The sequence below is a fragment of the Amphiura filiformis genome, chromosome 12 (genome assembly GCF_039555335.1).
Source record: "Amphiura filiformis chromosome 12, Afil_fr2py, whole genome shotgun sequence".
Classification (NCBI taxonomy): Eukaryota; Metazoa; Echinodermata; class Ophiuroidea; order Amphilepidida; family Amphiuridae; genus Amphiura; species Amphiura filiformis.
Window position 1 is genome coordinate 42,132,527 of NC_092639.1, and position 22,944 is coordinate 42,155,470.

At 37.8% G+C, this 22,944-nt stretch overlaps 2 protein-coding genes across 2 annotated transcripts; both read left to right on the top strand.

Moving 5' to 3' along the window:
* Positions 1-5,816: 5,816 nt before the first annotated feature.
* Positions 5,817-10,993, top strand: LOC140166221 (NLR family CARD domain-containing protein 4-like). The gene is made up of 5 exons (XM_072189621.1): positions 5,817-5,973; positions 6,982-7,095; positions 7,554-7,655; positions 8,494-8,688; positions 9,470-10,993. Exons 1-5 carry the CDS (start codon positions 5,970-5,972, stop codon positions 10,990-10,992), a joined length of 1,938 nt encoding a protein of 645 aa, XP_072045722.1. The 5' UTR covers positions 5,817-5,969; the 3' UTR covers position 10,993.
* Positions 10,994-15,172: 4,179 nt separating this feature from the next.
* LOC140166222 (NLR family CARD domain-containing protein 4-like) lies at positions 15,173-21,984 on the top strand. Its single transcript, XM_072189623.1, is given in 5 exon segments — positions 15,173-15,290; positions 17,331-17,609; positions 18,124-18,296; positions 18,299-18,416; positions 19,071-21,984. Coding segments are annotated over 5 exon segments (3,291 nt in total). The 5' UTR covers positions 15,173-15,286; the 3' UTR covers positions 21,788-21,984.
* The last annotated feature ends 960 nt before the right edge of the window (positions 21,985-22,944 follow it).

Consider the following 22,944-nt stretch of genomic DNA (forward strand, 5'->3'; position numbering starts at 1 on the left):
ACTGCAAAAAAAAAACGTTCGGTTTGTTTACTTAATCCTGTTGGCTGTTGTTTGACACCAAACTTACTATAAAGTTACGATTTCACTTAGTAAAATTACATGCGTTTTTAACAGTTACGGTATTCTTCGTAAAATTACCGCCCAAAAATAGTATAAATAGTATCTTCTTTATCCTAACATGAAAATCTCTGTAAAATTACAAACAGAAGCACTTATTATTACGAGAGATATACTACGGTCAACGTAAAATCACGATCTATTCTCAAATACGATGGTATTTTTACCGACATGTTTTTTTTTAGAGTGTGATGAAATAAAACATCACAATTTTCATCACAAAACAAAGTAATACATAAGAAATCAATTTTTCGTGGGTGATGAAATAAAACAGAGGGCGTACCCGGTGATGTTTTTTTTATGTTCAATTTCCTCACTTTTTCAACCTTGCCCAAAATCGTGCCATAGCTGTGTTTCTTCATGGAGTGCTTTTAGGTTTACCACTTCGAAAGTGTATGTTTTTTTTTACTTTGTTTTACATTTAAATTGTCATTATACCGCGTATATCACTGCAAAAAAACAAAAAAAAAACGTTCGGTTTGTTTACTTAATCCTGTTGGCTGTTGTTTGACACCAAACTTACTATAAAGTTACGATTTCACTTAGTAAAATTACATGCGTTTTTAACAGTTACGGTGTTCTTCGTAAAATTACCGCCCAAAAATAGTATAAATAGTATCTTCTTTATCCTAACATGAAAATCTCTGTAAAATTACAAACAGAAGCACTTATTATTACGAGAGATATACTACGGTCAACGTAAAATCACGATCTATTCTCAAATACGATGGTATTTTTACCGACATGTTTTTTTACATTTAAATTGGGATTATACCGCGTATATCACTGAAAAAAAAAAAAAAAAAAAAAACGTTCGGTTTGTTTACTTAATCCTGTTGGCTGTTGTTTGACACCAAACTTACTATAAAGTTACGATTTCACTTAGTAAAATTACATGCGTTTTTAACAGTTACGGTATTCTTCGTAAAATTACCGCCCAAAAATAGTATAAATAGTATCTTCTTTATCCTAACATGAAAATCTCTGTAAAATTACAAACAGAAGCACTTATTATTACGAGAGATATACTACGGTCAACGTAAAATCACGATCTATTCTCAAATACGATGGTATTTTTACCGACATATTTTTTTTTACTTTGTTTTACATTTAAATTGTAATTATACCGCATATATCACTGCAAAAAAACGTTCGGTTTGTTGAATTAATCCTGTCGGCTGTTTTTTGACACCAAACTTTCTGTAAAGTTACGATTTCAATTAGTAATATTACATGCATTTTTAACAGTGCAGGAATGAAAAATTATATCATAACATTAATAGTTGCCAGGATTGCCACTCATTATTAAACTTTTGTAACTTTAGGCTACATACTGCTTGGTATTTCAAAACATTATAATAACATTTAAGTTCCTTTTAAAACATCTAAGTTTGGTCGTTTCTCTGTCATCTTTACTCTACACAAATGTAATTTTGCAATAGTCAAAATCAATGTTAGAATTAAATCATATTTAGATCCAAAAGAATTAACTGAGGGTCATAGCTAGATCTATACTGATCTTGTCTTTTATCCAGTCTTTGAGATCTTCCCAAAAATTTCTAGAAAAGGGCAATCCACAAAGAGATGCTTGATTGTTTCTGGATTTATCTTACAAAAAGTACATAAGTCATCATCACTTATGTTCATTTTTAACAACAATGTATTTGTGCCTATGATACTCTGATTAATTCTGTATTGAAACCATCTCAGTTTAATATCAGTGGAAAATTTGAAATTTAAGGTACATATTTTTTTCCAATCATCATTCTCCATTCCAAATTCCATTTGCCACTTTGACTTACTCATTGTATTCTTCATCTTTGATTCAATAGAAATATCATAGAACATTTTGCACCCTTTTCGTTGCTTAAAAAGTAGTTCCATATTATACGGCTGAAAAGGGGAGGCTAGTTTGGAGCCTATAGTACCATTGTAATTAAAATTTGACTGAATTGCCCTAATAATACCATTGTATTCTAAGAAATTGGTCTTCACTTTATAAAGTTTTGTAAATTCGACAATCGACAAAAAGGATCCGTTTGCATTTAAGAGATCATTTATAAACAGCACACCTCTTTTTTTCCAATGGGCATAACAAACTGATTTACCACCAATCTTTATTTATCGTTCCACCACAAATATTGTTTTGCAATACGGTTGAAATCCAGATTATTATTATTTACAATGTTTATAAGTGAGGACCAAGAAAACAGAGTATCATACCAGAACTTATTATCTATCATGTTTTTCATGTCATTAAAACGATACATACCAAGGCAACAAATATCATCACTTATTACATTAAAACAAAGACGAAATAGCTTAACCCATTTTTGATCACCACAGGCAACCCTCCGAATCCAATTTACCTTTAAAGCATTTATATGCATTTCTATATTTGGCATCTTTACTCCACCATTCTCATAATTTTGCACAAATTGTATTCTTTTAACTCGATCTGGCTTGCCGTTCCAAATATATTTATATATCTCATCATTTACCGTTTTGATAAATTCCTTGCTTGGGTTTGGTAGCATTTGAGCAATATAACTTATTTTGGCAAAGCCAGTGATTTCACAACTACAACCCGTCCCAACACCGTTAAAGTTCTTTTTTTCCAACTTGATAACAGTTTTCGTATCAAATGAAGTGCTTTATCATAATTATCATTTACCATTTGAGCAAGGTTTGTACTAAAAGAAATGCCTAGAAACTCAAAGCTACCATTGAAATTCCATTGTATTTTTAAATTTTTACTAATTATAGTATTTCTGAATTTCTGAGACCCAATCCATACTGCAACCGTTTTATCAATATTAATTTTCAAACCAGACATCTCATAAAATTATTGCAATGTTTTAAAGGCACTTTCCAGTGATTTTTCTGTACCATCAAGAATTAATGTAGTGTCATCTGCATACTGTGCAATTTTAAAATTCATATCATTGATGCAAATTCCTGTTATATCCTTATTTTGTCTAATCATTGTAGATAATACCTCCGCACATAAAACGAAGATATATGGCGACAGAGGATCGCCTTGTCTACAACTGCGCTGAATTTGGAACGGTTTAGATATATTTCCATTTATGATTACGGAAGAAGATGCGTTCTTATACAAAGCCATAAACCATCTGCAAATGTCTGATCCGAAATTAAATACCCTTAAAGTTTCAAGAATAAAATCATGCGAAACCGTGTCAAAAGCTTTTTCAAAATCTATTAGTAAAAGCATCCCCGGAATTTCATTAACCTCTGTATAACTTAACAAATCATAAATAAGGCGAATACTTTCACCAATGAATCTATTTGGGACAAAACCTGTTTGATCTTCTGAAATTAAATATGGCAAAACCGATTTTATATGGTTTGCAATACATGCAGAGGCCAATTTATAAGAAACATTTAGAAGCGAAATAGGCCTCCAGTTTTTTAAGAACTGACGGGGTTTATCTCCTTTTGGCAGAAGAGTAACGTGACCCCTTTTTGAACTTGAGTAAGAGACCCAATTCTAAAACCTTCATTTAAAGATCGGAGGAGAAAACAAGATATTTCCAACCAGAAGCATTTGTAAAATTCCGCTGTAAAACCATCAGGTCCGGGTGTCTTGTTGTTTTTCATGTTTTTCAAAGCATATGTGAGCTCAGAAAGAGTAATTTCACCCTCTAACGTATTTGATTGCATTTGCGTTAATTTGTTTATGGAAGCATAATCATCAATTTTAACATTATTATTTCCACCTTTTTCTTTATACAGATTTTCATAAAAAGATACTACCTCCTTTTCAATCTCATCTTGAGATGTTGCTTCTGTGTTGTTACCTCTCACAATTCTAACCATTTGTTTGTTTACAAAGTTTCTTTTTTCAAGATTAAGAAAATATTTGTTGGGTTTCTCTCCCTCCTCTATCCATCGGACCTTTGTTCGAATAAAACATCCTTTAATCTTTCTACTACGAATATCCTCAAGTTCATGTTTAGCATTATCTAACTCATTTTTTAAAATTTCAACATTTGTTTTTCAATGATGCCTCCTCGTATGACGTATTTAAGTTTTCTATTAATTTGTCAAGTACTTCTTCAGACTTGTCCACCTCTCTCTTTCTTTTTGAGGAGTATGCTATAGTAGCGCCTCTGATTTCCAAAAGCAGTGCTTCAAAAAACAGTTGGTCATTAATAGTTAGTTCTAACTCATTTGGATCAATATTGTTTATAATTTTCTCTGTCATACGGCGAAGCAGCATAGATTTGTTTTACTTTAGTTATCGAATCCTTAACTACTTTTACATATTCATCATCTTCAATTAAATTGTTATTCAACTTCCACGAACCTCGTCCCCTTTGTATATTATTACTCTTACTTAGGCCAATGACTACCATGGAATGGTCAGTCCTATATCCTGGTAGAATGTCTGTTTGACCAATTATATTCAAAATTTCAGAAGAAATCAAGAAAAAATCCAGCCTAGCTTGTTTTATGGGATTGTTTCTTCTCCAGGTAAAACGTTAATTTTTATATCTGGGTTCATAATTCTCCAAGGGTCACACAGACTCAAATCTTCTTTTATTTTTAAAACAGCTTCTTTTGCCTTTGGATTATTAATATTCAAATAATTAAATGTATCTAAATTTTGATCCTGGACTAAGTTAAAATCACCACATACAATACAATGTGGGTTACCAACGTTTTCGATAACATTTTAACACGATTATAAAAATCTGGATTATCCTCATTTGGACCATACAGACATATTTTCATTTTTAATGTATTTTATCATGATTGTATTGTACTTTTATATTGTATGAATTTTGTTTTGTATTATGTGTTTTTTCTGGCAAATGAAATGAAATGAAATGAAATGAAATGAAATATACAACAAAATTATTCCGAAGAAGAGAAAAGGAGTTCATTCAACGAACAAATACACCCATGCTACCGTCGATATCTTATCGTTTAATATACTTGTATACTTTGATCAGCTCGTAATCGGCGGGCCTTATAACATCGCGGATTAATATCAAATTATTTTATTTTGAGAATTGTCTTGTGACATCTCCCCAGAAACATCAAGAATTATTAATTCAAGTCCTGTATTTTGTCTATTTTCTTTAACACGCAAAATATAGACCAGACAGGTTAACTAATGGCACTCTGAAGGTGAGTCTACTTTTCGGCGTAGTGGTAAAAGCCTAACATTTCCCGCCTATTGAGTGCTGATCAAACTATAGTAACCTTATATTGTTTAATATAATTATAATTGTAATCTTGTTTAATATACTTAGTAACCTGGCCAATAAGATTGCAGGAACTTTCTCAGGTGTTATAAAAATATGAGATACAGTTATTATGAAACGAGACGAGGAAGGTTTCTAAAAGTTGATGCTCATGTATAATATTAATGCCCCTCGAGCATCCGCTCATTGGAGCATAATCGCTTTTTTGTTCTGTAGGCTACTTCATGAAATAAATATATATTAAAAATATTAAAATCCTCTGTTATCTATGTTTCATTAATTTTGACTATATCAATGTATTGAGTTTCAACGTATAAAACAAAGAACAGGATGTAATACGTGTAATAACTAACAACCTTCCCATAATGCAAAAGCTACAGGGACTTTCGAAAAGTAACTTTTTATTCCCATGATGCAAAGCTACAGGAAGTCAGTTGCGGAAATCAAGTGAATCCTGTCAAGGCTAGTATAATCACACTTGTGCACTGGTTTCTGACATGGCATGCATGTCGAAAGCTGCATCTACACTCCCCAACATGACTTGGATTTAAATTTTGGGCATTGAATTCAGCTTTACCATATCTGACACTTACTAGACTGATAATTCCAGCTAACAACATGGGTAAGCTGATAGGCCTATAAAGTATAGATTATAGGGCCTACATTAGTTTCTAGTTATAATTATAGTATAGTTAAACTTGTAATATTGTTTGTAACCGGAACACATGCACTGTATAATGTAAAATTTCTGCCTTATATCTAGACCAATTAGTTAAGGCTTTCACTTCATTTGTAAAGCAAATAATATGCAGTAGGTCTAATTATTTAAGATTTGCACAACGAAATTAAACCACGGAGCTCATCTTATAAAGCCCACACGACAAATGCCTCAATTCGGGTTTCCAAGTCTTGCAAGTATAATGTTTCTTTTACAAGCAAGACGAGATCCTCGATGACCTGTAGATTAGATTCCCTAATTAACGGTGCACGGTGCTAAGCAATTAAAAATTTTCATAATCTAGTTTTATATAATCTCAACTGGAAAATTATTCCCACCGCATATCCCCTATTCAGTGTTGAGAAAATGATTATATGTATGATGAGTAAATTAATTCTAAACTTTATATTTCCTGTGTGAATAGTAAATGTCACAAGTTCTTGAGTTTGTAGGGCCTATATTAAATAAAATGTTAACAAAAAATAGTATCTTTAGGCAAATATAATGATCCAATAGTTTTTTGGGAAAATGTATTATCTCGGTTATTTTGTTCAATTTAGACAAATAGAGAACCTTATTTTTATATTAATCACGTTTTTTTTAAAGATATTTGAAATAAAACAGTTAGTGTTTTGATATAAATGTATACATCAAAGAAAGTCAAAGTTTCAAGTTATAGCTATTTTTATATTGACATTTTTGATTTAAAAACAAAAAGGAAAAGGAAATCACAAATAACAGCCTGGGTAAAATGAAAAGATCAGAGTGTGGAGATATATTAAGTTGTAATCTTTGTCTAAAAATGTTGCGCGAAATTCTCAAAAGCACCTCTCTATTGGTGTTAGAAAAATGTATACCGTATTCTATGATCACATAATTCCAACAATTTCTTTACAATTAATTTTTTTACAGATTCCCCACTGGTAATGATTAGCTACCAGTGGGATGCACAGGATCGGATGCTGAAATTAAAAGATGAATTAATCAAAGCTGGATATAAGGTGTGGATGGATGTCGAGAAGATGGGTAAGTATACGGAGGACGGAGGATAGTCCATTCATGATCCATACGTCGACAGCTAGTATGCACCAAGTCGACAATATTAAGCATATTAAAGTAGACATAACTAAAACGTGATGAGATACCTAAATCGACACGGCGGCGTGGTCTTCTGGTGACAATGAAAAACAAAAAATAGCTTAACTATTTTCATTATTATGCTTGAATTCTTGTAATGCTACAACTGGGGTGGTTTGACAACTCTGGATAACCAAAGCCAAAGTCTTTTATAAACATCGGGAGGGTTTGGGAACACATGGGTTAACACCTTATTCGTCTCGAAACTAACTCTGAGCTGCATGTACAGATAATGACCCAACAAGTTTTTTACCGTCGGGAATCGAACCCCGAACCTCATGCACCAGATGCAAGAATTCTAAACACTAAGCCACGCTCTCTCGTTTTCCCCCTATACTTTATTTCAGAGGGTAACATAGATGACAGCATGTCAGCTGCGGTAGAAAAAGCATCAGCCATCTTGATGTGTTTTTCCAAACGATACCAGGAAAGCATCAGTTGTAAGAAAGGTAAGCTTACTAGCAAATGGTGATAAGACCCTTTCTAATAAGCCATATTGTTGATCTGCTCTGTTTAAGGTGATGTTTGGAAGAGTTATCAAAGCTTTTAAATCTTATTGTTGAATAGTTTATTTGGCTTCCTCGAGAGAGTGACGTCAGTACTTTGTCGATCGGATTTACTTCGCGCGTGTACAGATGATATCCATTTGATCGCGCGTGTAAACACTGATGCCAGTTCTTTGAGTCAACGTGCGCGATTTAATGCTATTCGCACCTGCACGCACTCTCAAAAAGCCAAATGGATTATGGTATACCAAACAAACCCAATTAATGAACATGTTTCAAGTTCGGAATGCAGTAGCTGTGGCAAAAAGAGTCGGAAAGGCAACTGGTTGGCCAAACAAACCAAAGCTACTTTGAAGTCGATATGGTGGAGAGACAGATGTACGAATATACGTACCGAGAAGAGTCGCCGTGGTGCTCCAAAGCTCTTGTGCAATTCAAGCAAGGAACCGGGCTGTATGCCTATCAGCCATTGGGCTATTCTATTTGAAATCTGCCATACCCCTGTGGAAGATTTAAAAAAAAGACTTCCACAGAGGGAGTATGTTTTTCAAATGGTATTGCCAAGGGTTAATAATTTTTTAACCCATACTCTCCTCTATTTTCACCTATACCGTCCACAACTGGAGTGAGTATTTCAAGTGTAAATCACCTAATTGTCTATTCTATTTGAAACACATTACCCGCTCTGTGGAAGACTTAAACTGAATCGTCCACGGAGGTAGTGTGGATTTCAAATGGAATAACCCATTTTGTTACCCTTGCCATGTTTATCTCATTACAGAGGCCCAATATGGTGCTTTCCTCCAGAGACGAATCATCCCATTGAAGTATGAAGATTACCAGCCAACAGGATGGCTTGGTCTCATGATCAACTCACTACTCTACTATGAAGTCCACACAGATGAAATTATGATGGAGAATCTACCCAAGATTATCAAGGCTATTGAGACACCTAATCTCCCACCAGATTCTGACGGTAAGATTTCAAATACGTCATGGGTGAGCTAAATATTGGCATTGTTACTAACAACACTTAATAATATATAAGTTCACAGAATGTTTGGGTTGAAATATTCTGATATCTAGTAAATATTGTCCTATCAGCATATGAGCATTGTGCCTGCTACCACGAAATGAGCGTAAAGTTGCAAGTTTCTTACGCACTTGAACAAGTATGTGTGAAACAGAGAACACCAACCCCAGCAGCAAGAACGTCTTGAAAACAGAGGGTACAATGGGCCATTCACGAAGGACATATTATTGGCTTGTACAGGTGCACAAAGAACATCAACTCAGCAGCCATGATGTCTCGAAAGTACCTACTTGCGACTTTATGCTCATTTCGTGGTGGCAGGTCACAATTATTGTCTTAGCTTTGATTGGGCAACCTGAACAACTATTAAACACGGCTAAGTATGACGTCCGAAATGTTAATTTTAAATCCAAATACACACTTACCTTTGACAGCTGCTGTACCGTTATAACCATCATACCATGCTTGAAATAAGCATTTCATTTCACTACTGAGAAAAAAAACTGATCACGGTTTGCCCTAACTGGCCGAGAAAAAAATCGAAAATGTTGGAATTGTTGTAGCACCTCCAACTCAGAATAGTAGTATAAACAGACTTTTGGGGATGTCGTGTCATATGACCTTTGACACGACATCTATTTGTCTTGTGTTTCTTCAGCAACACTTCGTTATTGTGATCATATTCTAATAGATAACTTGGAATCGTCTAATTTTGTTTTTGCAGATCCACCTACCGAAGCCGTTCCTGTCAGCCCAAGAGATATAAAATCGTTTGATTTGAAGGCATGTCAGGAAGAGCTACAGAGTTTCTACGAGCAAGAAATGGGAACAGTACAGCTGTTACCATGGGGACAAGATGTTGTTGACATGGACGCCATATTTGTTAACTTAACCCTTGCAGTAGATGAGAATGTATCCTCAGGCGGTGCTGGTAAAGCTCTTGAAAGAGTAGAAGATTTGTTAGATTTGATGGGTAGGAATGGTAAAAAGGTAAACAGGGTACTGCTGAAAGGGTTTGCAGGAAGTGGAAAGTCTACTGCAATGGCAAAAATAGCTTATGATTGGGCAAAGGGAATCCAAGATAGTAGTAGTAAAGACAAGGTCCTTAGCCAGTTCAAGTTGTTGTTCATACTTAGCTTAAGAGAGATTGAAACCAATGAGACGCTGACAGACGCTATATTTGATCAGATTCTTCCACAAGATACGGTGATCTCAAGGAAAGATCTTGAAGCGTTTATTCATGCGCACGGCAAAGAGACTTTGCTCTTGCTCGATGGCCTTGATGAGTATCCAATGGAAAGACTACAGAAGAAGGTGACAGGAGACATCGAAAGCGTACTCGCCAATAGGAAGATGAGAGATACGTGCGTGGTTGTCACTACTCGGCCACATAAAGTGGAAGACTTAGGTGAACACCACAAGCATTACACGCAAGTAAAGTTGAGTGGCTTTTCAGAGGATAACATAGGAATCTACATAACGAAGTTCTTCAAAGAAAACCAAAAAGCAGCCAAGGGTCTGATAAGGTTCTTACTACAGTCATCGTCCATTCAGGTTTTAGCGCAGATTCCGGTGATGTTACTGATGTTATGCCTGTTATGGACTGACGCGCATAAGCTGCCTGACACCCACACAGCACTCTATGAGCAAGTTGTTCTCTACCTGTGGAAGCGATACCGAAGAAGTAGCGTTGTGAGTCAGAAAGATGCAGATATCGAAGAGGTTCTCCTTCATCTTGGAAGAGTGGCCTTAGATGGTCTGACATCAGATGGTAAACTTGTTTTCACGGAGAATGATTTCCCGAAGCAGGCCTTGGAGGAAGCATGTAAAGCTGGTATCCTGACAAAGGAACGTCTTCGATCAAAGCTAAACGTCTGTAGTTCGATAAGCTTCTTGCATAAGTCGGTTCAAGAGTACTGCGCTGCGCACTACTGGTCATCACTTGTTGAGAAAGACGCTGATTTATTCCATTCATATCTGGATCGCATTGCTGATGATTATCAAGTCTTTGCCCAGGTAGAGTTGCTGACCTTTTGTTGTGGAAAGAGCCAGAAAGCAGCATCGGTTATCTTGCCTCACGTTGTTCAAGCTTTCAAGCATCGCACGGAGGAGATACTTCGGATTGGAAACATATCATATGCAGCGCGGAAGGATATCTGGCCCTTTTTCGCATGCTTCGCGAAAGTGGGCTCAAATATGAAGCCGTGCACTCTTGGTTCGAGCCGTTGTTTCAATCGAAAGTGGTAGAAATCCGTCAGAATCCCCCACTTTCTTTGGAGTACTTCCATCATCTTGTCAGGATAGTCTCCAAGAGCAAATCACGCTCTATTCTCTCAGAGGTCCGTGAGTTGAAACTTTTCTGTGGCTCTGGTTCGTTTGGTTTGATTGTGGAGACGTTAGACGAAATGACTCAAGTTGAGTCACTTGTGCTTAGTTGGGAGACTGAGGTTCTTGTTGAAACTCGTCCTAGTGAGACGCAAGTGGCTGCATTGTCGGAGAGAGTGAGCAAGTTGTCAAATTTGAAAGATATCTCAGTGCTTGCTAGGCACCGACTCGATATCTCAAAGATTATTGCCAGTTTGTTTCGTGGATCCAAATGCAGTGTATCTGTGCGGAAAATAGAGCTGGGCAATGTTGAATATGATCCGGAAACCATGGGTTCTGCTCTGAAGAAGCAAACAGCTCTCAAATCTTTGCATTTGACAAACGTGGTTCAGACCTCCCAGGGCGCATCTCAGATGTTATCACAAATACGGTCTTCGCTTCGGGAGTTTCACATTGTGAGCTCCCCTATCGGTGAAGCAGTCTGCTATCTGAAACCTGTCATGCCTTCACTCGAAGAAGTCGTCATGACAAATGCCAAGCTAGAAGAAGACCACGTGAAAACCTTAGCTGGCTTTCTTCCAATGGCGGGTAAATTGAAGCATCTGGATCTGTCGTGGAACAACATCGGGTCTTCAATGGTGAAGTTAGCCAAGCAATTGCAGCACTGCCCTTTGATACACACCCTTACGCTGCTCCATTCCAATCTAAGACAACCAGGTGTTATAGAGCTGACCAAGAGTTTCCAATACATGCCTCAGCTTGTCAATCTAATACTGTCAATGGGATTGTCAGGTCAGGTAGGCCCATCATCTGAAAATGGCTTCACAGTTCTTGAAGCAGTCTTCAAGTCGATTCACTATCTTCCAAAGCTGTGCATCTTGGATCTGCAGCGCCTTCCAGTACCGGAAGGGGATGATGAGAGCCCATTTCTTGTAGCTTGCACGTCAGCTATCAACTTTGATATATCAAATTTGAAGCAACGTCGTCAAGAGAAAGGAAGGGCGGTTCATTTTGGCTTTGTTTGTCGACCCTTGAGATCAGACAGACTACCAACATTGAGGGCGGCTATCGCACAATTCAATGAAGAAAACAAACCAAACGAATCTACGTGATGGACTGATGTATATGGCTCATTTAGAACCTATGACTGAAAGTAATGTCCTGTCTGATTTTCTACTCCCGAAATAAGGCTCTACTTTCTTGGCATATTATTCAAATCATATGTAACTTTTCATTACTCTCCTAATCGAGACAATAAAAATTGATTTTTTTTGGTGTTTGTTTTGGAGTTGAACGACCATGACTCTATGACTCGACTAATAATGGTGAATCAAATCGAATGCTTTGAAGAAATCTGTAACCACCAGTGTACTTATACGTTCCACCTGCCCATCTCGGCACCAGAGATCACATGATGGTAAATGGCAGTGAAACAAGGTGAGCTTAATACTCCCTTTTGATTTCCATATTGTCTTTTGTCAATACCTGGTTGGATTTTGTCAGCAATCATTTGCAAACTCTCCCTTCTGTGACTTTAGCCAGACACGAGGTCAAAGATACGAGACTCCTTTTAGTAATCTATATAGGTGGGATGTCATCGATGCGCGGCGGAATTTTGGCAATTGGTCTTTCGTCAAGTGTTTCCAATAAACAAGACTCTAGTGATTTGAAATCTTTGAAATGCACTATTGATGACTATGCCAAATCCACACGGTTTCTGCGCACTTATAGTACATATTGTCGCTAATCAAAGTGGTCCAAGACACTTCATACAGCTATGATGATCAGCTCCTCTAGCTTCGTGCGGAAAGCGGGAAATTCAGGTGAATTCCAAGCTGGCTTAATTTTCACAAGAGCAAACTGATACTACGAGGCTGCGGAGCATTGAACTCACACTAGTCGACAACCACAAGATTCCAGCTAGGGCCTTATTGACTGAGCTAACGTAACTAAATCATAATTGTTGATCACATTATTTTGGCAAATATTTCAAACTTTAAATTGGTGTGAGATCATTATCATGAATAGTTGAATACATAATTATATAGACACTTCCTGCGGACTCTTTTGCAAGTTGAATGAGACTGTCCCATCACATCTGCCCTGGGAAAGTGGAATTATGGGAAGAGAATTATGGGTGATTTCATTTTCTTCATCTTGTCCTGCGTAGTACTAGGCATAATAATTCTCTCGGGTTGCAGGTACCTATATACAGGTAAAAATACATTGCTTAAACATTTTAACAATATCATCAAAAAATAAAAATATGAACTACACTGTAGCAAATCGATGGTGTTTGTTGTGCTATATGCGTCATAGCATTATCTTCCTCGTTTACCCATAACATGTAATGGCAGTCGTATTAATATCCCTATCTCTCCACAGCTAGCGATCTGCTTTTGATATTTTGACAATAGGCGGAGGCGCCGTATTCAGCGTTAGCTTTGGATATTTAATTTTCCACTAGACCTACTTGGGTGGAAAAAAGCTAACGTTAGATACAGCGCCTCCGCCTAATGATTTAGTGGTTACACTGTATTAAATTAATATAATCGTCAACAAAGCGAATGGGTAACGCAATTATTTTGTACATTAGTATGTGTTCCACAAGGATCAATTCGAGGACTTAATGACAAAACTGTCCAATTTAACTATTATGTACGTATTGGTCCGGTATTTCCCGTAAAAATTGATATTAAATGCCTCTGTTTCTGAAGTGCCAATGTCGTAGGCTTCAAACTTATGACGTGTAGCACGACTAGTAGGATAAGAGTTTTGCTGGATTTCGTAATTTTCAGAGAGATTCAAGCTTGGAAATTCAAATCAACAAACTTGAACATTACCAGTTTTGACTCTTTGCCTTCGAATGCTACTCCTGATTCCAGAAAATGCAGCACTATTTTTTTTAATTAAACAAATAGTACCTTGTTTTGCCAAATGAAATATAGCTAAATCTTAATCCTTTAGTTAGTTCTAACTTGCAAATATTATATTTGCAATTTGAGGAAAATGGGCTAAAACATGCAATTTTGCACGTTTTCTAACAATGTAGTCACAACATTCTAAGACTTGGCAAAAGTCTAATCATTCAAAATATTGTACAGGCGGACCTTTCGTTGATTAGGGGAGGGTGTGCGTCGCCCCCTGACTACAGGTCTTGTTGATATTTAATACAATATGAATGTTCGTAATGGTGAAGTTACGCATGCCTCTTTGGAGATGTTCGTTTTCTTGTTCTGTACTTTATGAAATAAAGATTCGTTGAACTTGAAAAATTAAAAAGTTGTGTGTTTCATTTTGCTATTTAAATGTAACAAAACGTTCATTGTAAACACTTATGTCAAGACAGTGCTCATTTTACCTGCCAATATGTTGTGGGAAAGCCCTTGTCTTTAGAGTCTATGATTTGCGGACTGGTTCCATAGAAAGGTTCTAAGCTATTCTATATTGCATGGTGTAAGTTTGAAAACGCGTAAAATAAGTTATAAAAATCAGCTTTTAAAAAAAAGGGGTGGGGCTACCGATTTTTATCTAAAACGATCACTAAATTGCAGCTTTAAGGTTAGCAACTATTTTAAACTGTTGCGATTTGGTAGTTCACAACATCTTGCGAATGGTAGAAAGCTTTGGCAAAAATTGCATTGATCATTTCATAGCAAGTGTGTAGAAGAATTCAAATATTACAGATATACTTTTGTAGGTGCTGTGGTTCTTGAGTTATGTTGTAAAGAGGGCTGAAACAACAACACTTTTGTAAAACGTACATATAACTCATTAACAACAATAAATCAAGAAGGTTTTAAAGTATATGATTTGTAGAACGAACTTGTGCAAAACATCAAAGTGGTATTTTTCAATAATATATTGATTAAGATAATGAAAATCAATATTTTGGCTGCTTCGACCAACAATACCGCGTCTTAAAATACTTAAACTACTTCACTGAGCACTGAGACTATAATCTATGCTTAAAATCGGTTGTTATGCATTATGGTTGCGTATATTTGTTAATGATCGACAAGCAACGACGTAGTATGAAACACGGAAGTACGCCAGTATTTGAACACTTCCTGAAAATGAGGTCCATAGGTCATGAATTTCATCATATCACACCAAAGTGATTGTGATAGTGGTGTACAATGGCAGCCATGTATAATAGACCTACGACTGATAATTCTCGCAGTTAGGAACTGAAAATTCCAACATCGCATTAACTATGGGTAAGACAACTATTAGTAAGTTTACCTGGCCTGAACGCTTTCTCCTGTTTCTTCTTCTTTGTATACAGTTCAACACCCCTGGTGGGGAAGCTGACGAACCGGGTTGTGGTGATGGTGTGCGCATAGACGCTAAGTTACTGGTAGTTAAATGACTTGTGTCTTGAATTGTTTGGGGTCTTTGATATTTACTATCTCCTCTGGCAAACTGTTCCACTCCTTAAGAGTCCTAGGTAAAAAAGAGTGCTTATAACAGTCTTTAGATGATTGTACTTGTAAAATGCTTTGTTGTGTGAGCGACGTGTTGTACGTGTCAACCGGGCGTAGCAATGTTCGGATAGGGATGGACAGGTATAATAACCCTGGTATGCTTTCTGGAAAGTTGACAGTCTTGCTATCTTACGTCTTTGCTGTAGTGACGACCAGTTTGAGTTCTTTAACATTTCGGTATACACTAGCTCTCTTGTCATAGTTATTCTTGACGAAACGTATGGCCCTTCTCAGTACTGCTTCTAGTTGGTAGATTTTTTCAGCAGTATAAGGGTCCCACACTGCTGAGCTATACTCCAGAGATGGTCTAATTAGAGACTGGTACGCTAGTTGTTTGATATCCTCTGTACATGAGCGTAAGTTTCTTTTGACAAAACCCAGAGCCCTATTTCCCTATGTGTTTGTTCCATTTTAAGTCGTTGGCGATCTCGACGCCAAGGTATGTGTGAGAATTTGTTTCCTGGAGGATAGTATTTGCAAGTGAGTATGTGCGGGTCTTAGGATTGTGTGAATGAGTCATTTAGCACAAAACATTTCTCTGGATTAAATTTCATTTGCCATTTTTCCTCCCACTCGGACAACCTGTCAAGGTCTGTCTGGATCGGAGTTCGTCAGCGTCAAAGTCGTTCGTATAATGGTCCGGTAAATAACACAGTCGTCGGCGAATAGTCGAACAGCGCAGGTGATGTTGTCTGGTAGGTCATTTATATATAAAAGGAAAAGTAAAGGACCAAGTACAGTGCCCTGCCGTACGCCTGATTGGACATGTACCCAATGACAACCCTCTGCTTTCTTCGCATTAGGAAGTCGGAAGGGCGAATTTTTCAAATGATAGACGGCGTTTCCTTCCAACTACATCATAAGATTTACAAAGTTTACTTCGAGGACTGTTAAATGTCAAAATATAATTTTTTTAAAATAATTTGCGAATTTCAAATTAATTTGATATCAGAAGGACATTCCTCCGTATTCAGAATGCAATTTGATGTATCTGGTGCGCTTTCATGTCCCATGAAAGTGCAAACGTACGTTGCTATCGTTTTATTTTTTATTATAGTATCGATATAGGCCTATGACGTATGAGTAAAGCTTATAAATTGTATACGTATCCGGTAAAACTGTTCGCAATACATATAAACATCTACCAAAATGTTCAGGTTAAAAAAAAACAAGTTAAATTAAGATAAATAAGTGGTTAATCCACCACTAATTGCAACAGAATCCATTTAATCACCATTCATTTCAGAAAAGCATATTAAATAACACATCAAAATGTCCCCCAAAATCCAAATAGTGGAACAGTGTCTAATTTGCATAAATCCAAAATAGCCGCTTATGCATGAGTGGAATTTAAGTTGGTCAAATCTTTTTTTAAACCATATCAATGTATTGCTCTCATTATAATGATTCAGAAAAAGAATAGTTTGATCTGTTTCCGACATACAGTTCTTGAGTTATAGGTAAAAAGGTCAAAGGTCAAGTTCTAAACATACCAGAGCGGAAATCTGAACTCAAATCTTAGATTTTTTCAATTAAACGAATACATTTTCATTCCCCTTTCGTCAATATCCAGGCATGTGTCCATCACAGGGGATCGGACCCGGGTCTGACGGGTCTAAAGTGACAATAAGCATTTTTGAAATGTGACGTCCAAAAGAAGGGCAATATTTCAAGTGGGATAAAAAACCCTGGCAAATTCAAAAGATATATATCACTTCGTGCAACGCTATCCAACTGTCCACCATATGTTTAATAATATTCTTGCGTATACAGATCCACCAATCATTAATGAAGTCTTCTTACGAAGACTTTCGTCCCACATTGGAGATGAATGGAAGAGTCTAGCAATTCAACTTGGTTTTCGTCCAGACCAGATAGAAAGACTTGGAAGAGACTACACTAATACGGAAGACAAAATATTCAGTATGTTGGTAGACTGGAAACAATCCCAAACTCGTGATACGGATTACCAAGATGGGTTGGTTAACGCACTGACACGCTGTGGTCGAAGTGATCTTGCTGTTAATTTGCATCAGATGATACACACGGACGGTAAGATACTTTTGTATAAGATCGACAATGTCGCGGAATTTTAAAATTGAGAGAGAGAGATGACCATATTTTGTTCTGAATTTACTAGGACCTTGCGCGCGAAGCGGGCAAAATATTTCAATCTATTTTAGCACAATATGAAGATGAATAATTATTTTTTTTGCTATATAAAGGGCCAGTGCGCACGAAGCGAACACAATTGTGCAATGTTACCCTATTGTGGCCCTAAACATGGTGTTTTGGGGCTAAAAAGGATAAGGAAAGTCATGTTCAGGAAGACGCAGAGGGCAATTTGGGGCCCTGAGCTCGAACCCATTTGGCCCATGGTCATGATGGTAACTTCCTGCCCTGTCCTGAATGTTGTACGTAACGACAGGACAAAAGAGAAGTTAGAAGTACACGTACCCGGTACATATACCCTTACGCCTGAAAATGCATTGAAACCATTTCTTCGTCAACACATTTGCCTGTTTTGGTTTAATAACTTTCTTTTCTACCTCAAATTCAAATTTAGAGCTTTCGCTCCCACGTGGCGTAAACGACCAATCTCTAGAAATGTTATCCTCGCATATCGGTATGGAATGGCAGATGATAGCCACACAACTTGGTCTTCGTCGAGATGAGATTGACAGATTGAAACAAGATTTCCCCAAGACAGAAGATCGGGTCTTCAACATGCTGGTATCCTGAGAAGAAAGCACTACCTTGAAGATGATTTAGAGGCACGATTGGCGGATGTCTTGGGCAAAAGTGGACGTCTTGATCTTGCAGAGACATTGAGTCAATGTCATCTGAGGAATCGAGAAGGTAGGCTTACATGATAAGATCGTATACCATGATTACATAATAACTTTATAATATATATTTCAATAGGAATTAATGGGTAGATCGATCAGGCCAGTCCATTCTTTTATGTTGTCTTCCCATCTCTTTTTCTGTCTTCCTCTTTTTCTTGAACCATTCACTGTACCCTGTAGGGATACTTTTGCTAACCCAGAGTGAGAGATGTGGCCGTACCACAGTAGTTTACGTTGCCTGACTGTTGTTATATAGTAAGTCGCCATAGGGACCGATAGCTTGCTTCACCCTGGTCCGTACCTCCTCGTTGGTCATGTAGTCTTTATATGAGATGTTGAGGATCTTACGGAAACACCTGAACTCCAGAGCTTGTACTCTCCTTTCCAGGTCTGCTGTCAGTGTTCACGATTCACAAGCATACAGGACTGGTTGTTTATGCGATCCTGGAGAGCACTTCAGGTTCCGACCCTTCATCTGATATCATCATGATCACCACACAAAGATATTTGAAGCTGGTTACTGTGCCTAACCTTTGCTCACTTATTCCCACTGTTTCACTGATTCCTGATGGATTGATGGTCATGAGCTTGATCTTTTCTGTGCTTACGAATTCTCTCAACATAATAATGACGCATTTTTTCCATCTTTTGTTCGTTCGTTTAGATATTCCTCCACACAGTGTACCTATTCTGAGTTCGCCATCATCTTCAAGCACCATGCAGTTTCGCAAAATATGCCAGAAAGAGCTGATCACCTTTTACGAGCAACAAATGGGAACCGTCCAATTATTGCCATGGGGTCATGACGTAGTAGATCTGGACGACATATTTGTAGATTTGACTTTAGGTGTAGATGACAAACTTCTGCTAGGAAATGCAGGTAAACCATTGCAAGGTTCAGAGGACTTGATAGATTTAAAGGGAAAAAATAAGCAAAGATTAAATAGAGTTTTAGTGACAGGCTTTGCCGGCAGTGGAAAATCCACTACCGTGGCAAAACTGGCGTACGACTGGGCGAGAGAGCTACGTGGAGTAATCCACAAGAGAAGTATTTTCTCGAGCTATAAGCTATTGTTCATACTTAGTCTCAGAGAAATGGACATAAGTAAGTCACTAGTTGATGCGATTGTTGAGCAGATTCTTCCTCTGGACACCGCAGTAAGAAGACAGGATTTAAGCACATATTTGGAAACGCATGGAGATGCGGTACTGGTCCTGTTCGACGGCCTAGATGAAAACTCATTTGAAGCACTTCCAAAGAAATTGATACACGATGTACAATGCATATTGGCAAATCGAAAGATGAGAGACACGTGCGTGGTGGTAACGAGTCGACCATACAAGGTTGAGAGCTTAGGAGAATATCAAAAACAGTATGTACAAGTTAAGCTTACGGGATTCTCGGAAGAAAACATAGACGTGTATATCAAGAAATTCTTCAAAGATGATCACCAAGCCGCGGAAAGTTTAGCTGAAGAGATACGCAAGTCCCCGTCTGTGAAGAGTCTAGCGCAGATACCAGTGATGCTGCTGATGCTGTGCCTTCTCTGGAGCGACGATCAACGACTTCCTGAGAGGTACACGGAACTATACGAACAGGTTGTGGATTACCTATGGAGACGTTATAAGAAAGCTTACGGCACCTCCGAACTTGTTGATCTTCAAGAGGTTCTGTTGACGATTGGGAAGGTTGCACTGGGTGGTTGCTTATACGAAGGGAAGTGTGTTTTCCTGGATACTGAATTTACAGAGGATGTCCTCTCTGTAGCTTGTCAAGTAGGTGTGCTCACAAAAGAACGTCTGAGATCAAGATTAAATATGAAAACTGCTGTAAGCTTTCTTCATAAATCTATTCAGGAATATTCTGGCGCCTGCTATTGGGTTTCTCTACTTAGAACGAATGAAGAGGAATTTAGGGCTTACCTTGATCATATCAAGGAAGATACTGCAATTCTAGCACAGGTCGACCTACTAAGCTTCGCTTGTGGTTTGAGTGAGAAGGCGGCAAGCTTGATAATTCCTCATGTCATTCAAATTCTACAACATCGTACCACAGAGAGCCTTCGCATTGGTGGCATTACAAACAACACCAAGAAGGATATGTACTCATTTTTCAGAATCCTTCGTGAGAGTCATCTTGACTACCAATCCTTGCATATGTGGCTGCAACCTCTTTTCAAATCACACATCCTGGAAATTCGACAGAATCCGAAACTTGCAATTAAGGATTTTCACCATCTCGTCAAACATGCTGCGCATAGTAAAGCGGAGTCGTTTCTGTCGACAGTTTCAGAGATAAAGGTGTCTTTTTCGTCAGAAGCAGCGAACGAATTAGCAGAAATGTTGCGTGAAATGACAGAAGTTGGGATATTGGTCCTGAGCTGGGAACCTGAAGCTCCAGGTTTTCCTAGTTTATCGAGTCAACTTGCATTGTCCGACGCTATCGGAAGACTGTCACGACTGAAAGACATAACTGTTTTGGCTAAAGGTTGGCAGAAACTTGACATTTCAAAGCTTATTAACAGAGAAACCTCAAGCGGTTTGAGAAAACTTGAACTTGGAAATGTTGATGTCAATGCCCAGGTGATAAGCAATTGTTTAGCTCGGCAGAAGACACTCAGATCGTTGTCTTTGACCAACACAACTCTGACGTCAGAAAGTGCATCGGCATTATTGTCACATCTTCATCCTTCGGTCCAAAAGGTACACCTGGTGAGCACTCAGATCGGTTGTGCTGTCCAGCAGTTAAAGCCATTGATGTCGTCGCTTCACGAATTGGTAATGAGAGAAACAAAGCTTGAAGAAGCTCATGTAGACGTTCTGGCTGACTTCTTGCAATACGGTAAGAAGTTAAAGCATTTGGACTTATCTTGGAATAACGTCGGCGGTTCTATGGCAAAACTTGCTTACCAGCTTCGACACTGTCCATCCTTGGATACATTGTCCTTAATAAACGCCAACATATCACAAGATGGTGTCATTGCGTTGACGAAAGGCATCCAGTTTCTGCCTCTGTTGACCAGTCTTATGTTCTCTTTGGGGTCACATCTGAAATGTACCAACATTCCTCATAACAACGGGTTCATCATCACGGAAGCAATATTGAGAGCAATACCGCATGTTCCCAAATTGGAATCTCTCTACGTCAAGAACCTAGGAATTCCAGATGATAGTGCACCAAGTGATATGGTCTATGTTTGTCTTTCTACCATCGGCTTCCATTGGCCAGGTATCCTTCAGAGCCAGGGCAAACAATTTATAATACAGAATAACTTTGGTCTTTTGCTCGGTGCAAAAAAGCTGACCAAATTACGAGCCGCAGTCATTGCGTATACTGAGAAGGAAAGTGGCTCTGTTAAATCAAGTGGACATTCAAAGTGATTTGACGTCAATTAGCCATATATTTTCATCCTCAGTGACTAGACCCGAGGTTATAGATATGGTATTAATGGTCTAGGTAGACATGGTAGAGGATGCATTTTGGTGCTAATGTTCTGAGCCACATTATGGTATGTTACAAGTCCTATTAAGATTGTTTGACAGTCTAGGAATGGCCGATTGCCTTAGATGCCTTGTGAATGGGGCCCGGGGAATGGGGTAATGGCTGTGGCAGAGCTATATTAACGGGGATGACCCGTTTCTTCTTTTTCCGAATACGTGCTGTACCCCAAGGTGAATTATCCCCTCTCTCTCTTCTTCTTTTTTCCCTGCACTGGTGGGGATCTGGAGCCCCAATACGCCACTGGGATGGACTTGCCTTTTAGTGTGTGTTTGTTTGTACATTTACACTTGAACAAGATATTTGTTATCCAATGAGTCAAGAGGAAGATGGAGGCTATTGCATTTATCACGGCTACATGTCTGGCTATATGTCATGTATGTCTGAAATTTTCGGAGCGCATAGTTATCTTCGAGAGCTGAGTAGGCCTACGATAAAATGATGCATGTCTGCAGAGAAACAAATCTGATCAAAAGTTGCATCAATTTAATTACCGGTAATTGGTTTAAGATGAGCAATCTCATCTTAATGCTTATGAATTACAATTGGTATAACATACCACATACCAACATTTAAAAAGTTCATTTTAATGAAAATAGGAAAGCTTTTGGTATACTGAGTATGTGCATCCGTACAGTAATCAGTAATGATTAAAAGAAGCACGATTTTTTTATTTAAAACAAACTCATATTGACAATAAAAACGAATAAAAACAGCCGTCTCTAGCTCTCAACACGAGATATTCAATATTCCAGCGCCGAAATTGTCTAGTGCAATGACGTCATGGTTATTTGTTCTCAATTGTCGTCAGCCTTCATTATATTACTTGGAAGGTCAATGCACCAGACAATTTCAATATGAGTTTGTTTTACATAAAAACTACCAACTGCCTTGAAACTATTACTTTCTCTTCCCAAAATCGATGCTTTTAACCAAGCAGATGACATGATCTTAAGATTTGGTATATAAAACAAATATTGACTGCTTTTTATTCGGAGCATGGTTAAAATTATAGGCCCGCGGTGATCTCAAAACCATG